Source organism: Protobothrops mucrosquamatus, unplaced genomic scaffold (assembly GCF_001527695.2).
Source record: "Protobothrops mucrosquamatus isolate PMUCROS unplaced genomic scaffold, P.Mucros_1.0 scaffold2331, whole genome shotgun sequence".
Classification (NCBI taxonomy): domain Eukaryota; kingdom Metazoa; phylum Chordata; class Lepidosauria; order Squamata; family Viperidae; genus Protobothrops; species Protobothrops mucrosquamatus.
This window is the reverse complement of record NW_015388414.1, coordinates 3547-7535: the sequence shown is the minus strand read 5'-3', so window position 1 is coordinate 7535 and position 3989 is coordinate 3547. Positions and strand designations below refer to the sequence as shown.

Here is a 3989-nt window from a genome sequence, read left to right as displayed (position 1 = left end):
GATACTAAAAACCACAATAATAAATAAATAGTTTCTGTGCTAAAATCAAATTAAATAACAGGCCTGTTCTAAAAACACCCCATACAAAAACCCCCACTAAAACATAATCAAACTACGCCAGGCCGGCCGCACGGAATAGATGGGCCTTCAGGGCTCGGCGAAAAAGGCGCAGGTCCGCAACTGTACGTAGGTCGGGGGGTAGGTCATTCCAGAGGGCAGGAGCTGCCACGGAGAAGGCTCTCCCCCTGGGGGTCGCCAGCCGGCATTGTCTGGCCGACGGCACCCTAAGGAGGCCCTCTCTGTGGGAGCGGACTGGTTGAAGGGAGGTGTTTGGTAGGAGGCGGTCTTGCAAATACCTAGGTCCATTGCCACGGAGCGCTTTAAAGGTTGTTACTAACACCTTGAAGCGCACCCGGAAGGCCACCGGCAGCCAGTGCAGCTCGCGCAGGAGAGGTGTTACATGGGAGTATTTAGAGACCCCCAGGATCCCCCGCGCAGCCGCATTCTGAACACCTTTTAACACCTTTCCCAGAGTTGCGCGAGCTCTTACTTTCAAGCCATGGAGACTCTTCAGGCCTTCTTTGCAGACGGTGCAGCCCGTCTCGAAGGTCCAGGATTGAGGGATGTAGTTCCCCAGGTAATTCAGCTGCAGCTTTGGGGAGAGAAAGATTCCCAGAGGCTGTGTCAGAATCCAATTATATTTCATTTCTATCTACCTACTCTGATAAAAAAAAACCAATTCTTACTCTATTCTGGATTCTGTCATACTACGGAAGGGGAGGAGGGTAAGCATGGGGGGTTTATGACTCTCACTTCCTTCATTGACTACAAAGCGACCGTTTGTGGATTCTCATGGAGAGAACTAACCATAACAATGTGGCCATCGCCTTTCATCTCACTCCCCTTTGCCGGCAGTGAGGAAAAGGCGGTGGGAAATACAACGGCTGAGATCTGGGAAAAGAGGATGAGTGATCGTGCCCACGGTGCAGACTGATGGATTGAATCGCCCGGAAGAACTGTGGGGTGGGGGCTACTTGGGAACACTTTAAAACATTGAATGGTGGGAGAGGATTCCCCAGATCCTGTCTAGCATGCCTACAATCAGCTTCTCTTAATAAAGATCCCTGTTGGAAGAGACATTCCAAGAGTTCTGTCTTCTTAAGATGTAAATTGAGGTGGGTCCTGACAGGTTGTGTTCACAGTGCTGAAACACAAAACTTCCTCCCTTTGTCAATCTGATTCCGCTGTAATATTCTTTTCCATCACCCACCAGCCAGGGCCCTGTTGCTGTGGAGTGGCTGAAACTGGGCTGGCCACCTTGGCTCTTTTATGACTCGTGGGCTTCAACTCCCAGAATTCCTGAGCCAGCACGGGGGAACTATGACCCCCTCATGACTCGTGGACTTCAACTCCCAGAATTCCTGAGCCAGCATGGCTCAGCTTGGAAACCTCTCCCTTTCCCCTCAGCATGGCTGGCTGAGGAATTCTGGGAGTTGAAGTCCACGAGTCATAAAAGAGCCAAGGTGGCCTACCCCTGGACTAAGCAGCGCTTGGCCTCTAAGCTCCATCCCGAATCTCTTAAAAATTTCCTGTCTCGACAGATGGAAATCAAAGCCCAAATGAGCTCTGATCCAGAGCAAGCAGGACAGGAGTAGTGCAGTCCTTGATGTACGACCACAACTGAGCCCGAAATGTATGTTGCTAAGGGAGACATTGGTTAAGTGAGTTTTGCACCATTTTATCACCTTTCTTGCCACATCTGTTAAGGGGATCACTGCAGTTGTTAAGTTAAAAAAGAAGAGCCTGGACTGCCATCTGTCAGAAATGGTGTAGGGTCTCTGGCTTGGGCGGGTGGGTTGGACTAGATGACCTCCAAGGTCCCTTCCAACTCTTCTATTCTATTCTATTCTATTTTTTTATATATATACTGTAAGATTTTATTGATTTTTTCTTACATACATATAATAATTTTTCAATCAACCTGCTGTCTGGGTTTAAAAATACTAATACATATTTAATTCCTAATCCTTCAATCTTTCCTCTAGCCATTGATAAAATAAGTTCCAGGTTTGGTAATATTCTGTTTCTTCTTTTTCTTTCAAACTCATAGTCAATCTGTCCATCTCTGCGCATTCCAGTACTATTCTATTCTATTCTATTCTTATTCTCTCTGCTCTGCTCTACTTTACTCTATTTCTATTCTCTTCTAGTCCTGTCCTGTCCTGTCCTGTCCTGTCCAATCCTATCTAGTCTAATCACATGGTTCTTAAGTGACTCTAGTTTCCCCATTGACTTTGCTGGTCAGAAAGTCGCAAAAACAGATCACATGACCCTGGGACACTGCGACCGTCATAAATACGAGCCCATGGCGGCCAAGCGTCTGAATTTTGATCACATGACCATGGGGGGATACTACAATGGTTTTGTTGGAGGAGCCAAGATGGTGGACAGGCAGCAAAGGCTGTAAAGAGCTCCTCCAAAAGTAAAAGCTTTCTTTTCTTTTCCTTTAACTTTTTAACACTGCATTTTAACCTACTTTTAACCCATTGTTAACCTATTTTTAAACCTGTTTTAACCCTAGTCAAAGACTTTTTATAAAGGATATATGCTGGAGAGGCTAGCATTGTTTTACCTACGTTTTAACAACTCTACAAGCCAGGATTACCAAGAATGGGAAAAAGGAGAAAGAGACGGCGTGTTCACTCGGCAGCACAGAGTTCCTCCAAGCCACTGAAGCAGCAGAAAATGGAAGACTTCGCTGCAAATCTGTAAATTTTGAACGGTCACTAAATGATCTGTTGTAATTTGAGGACCGCCTGCATACACATCCTAAAAGGCTGTCTAGTTCCAGGGAGCTGGGATTGCGGCCTACCTTGGTGGGTCCGTTTCCATGAATCACAACTGGGAGGGTATCAAACGCCAGATTCCGCACTCTCACCTGGCCGTTTTCGAATTTCAGAGCCACTTCGTCTTCAGAAGCAAAGAAGCAGAGAAACAGAATGAAACAAACAAACAAACAAACACACAGACAAAAGATTCTTTCGCAGGTATGCTAGGCGAGTTAATGGTTTGGGGCAGGAGTAGGCAACCTCGGCTCTTTTATGACTCGTGGACTTCAACTCCCAGAATTCCTGAGCCAGCATGGCTCAGCTTGGAAACCTCTCCCTTTCCCCTCAGTATGGCTGGCTCAGGAATTCTGGGAGTTGAAGTCCACGAGTCATAAAAGAGCCACGGTTGCCTACCTCTGGCCTAGGCCTAGGCCGCTTTATGACTCATAGACTTCAACTCCCAGAATTCTTGAGCCGGCATGGCTAAGCACGGAAACCTCTCCTTTTCCCCTCAGCATGGCTGGCTCGGGAATTCTGGGAGTTGAAGTCCACCAGTCATAAAAGAGCCAAGGTTGCCTACCCCTGGTTTGGGGGAATTAATAAAGTGACACCAGCTTGTCATGGCTGACATTCTGCTTGCTTCACTTCCCAGCCTGCCCGCCTGACATGTGCAATGGGGGAGGGAGGAAGAAATGGAATGTGGGAGGATGTAAGTGGTGTGTGTGTGTGTGTGTGTGTGTGTGTGTGAGTGAGTGAGTGAGTGAGTGAGTGTGTCTGGGATCCACACTGTGCCGGGCAAGGAAGGAAGCAAGTCACTTCAGCTCAAGACCCACCAAAAGAATGCGGAGATGGGAGAAAGCACGCCGAAGCTCCATTCCCAAAACAAAATAAGCATTGCTCATGGGACGCTGACCGATTGCAAGTGGTGTGTGTGTGTGTGTGTGTGTGTGTGTGTGGGGCTGGGGGAAAAAGAAGAGTTAAGTGTAAAGTTTTTGCGCCAATTTGCCAGATTCTCACTTTCTTTTTCTCTGTAACCATCATGCTAAAACATGCTCTTGGTGAACTCTCGGACACGGGACTTCATTTTTGCAGCTAAGCGAGATGGATGACATTCAGCTTTTCAAAGCAGCCGTGTCTTTAGAAAACACCCACTCCAACCCA

The 3989-nt window shown here is 47.3% G+C and overlaps 1 protein-coding gene across 1 annotated transcript in view; it reads right to left on the bottom strand.

The window, feature by feature from the left end:
- The window catches only part of PLOD1 (procollagen-lysine,2-oxoglutarate 5-dioxygenase 1), a gene marked incomplete at its 5' end in the record, with an annotated part of 19293 nt that overhangs the window by 12568 nt on the left and 2736 nt on the right, over positions 1–3989 (bottom strand). Inside the window, 2 exons of the mRNA XM_015824733.1 lie at positions 551–652; positions 2873–2970. Of these exons, the coding sequence (XP_015680219.1) occupies positions 551–652; positions 2873–2970 (200 nt within the window). The remainder of the gene's footprint in view (positions 1–550; positions 653–2872; positions 2971–3989) is intronic.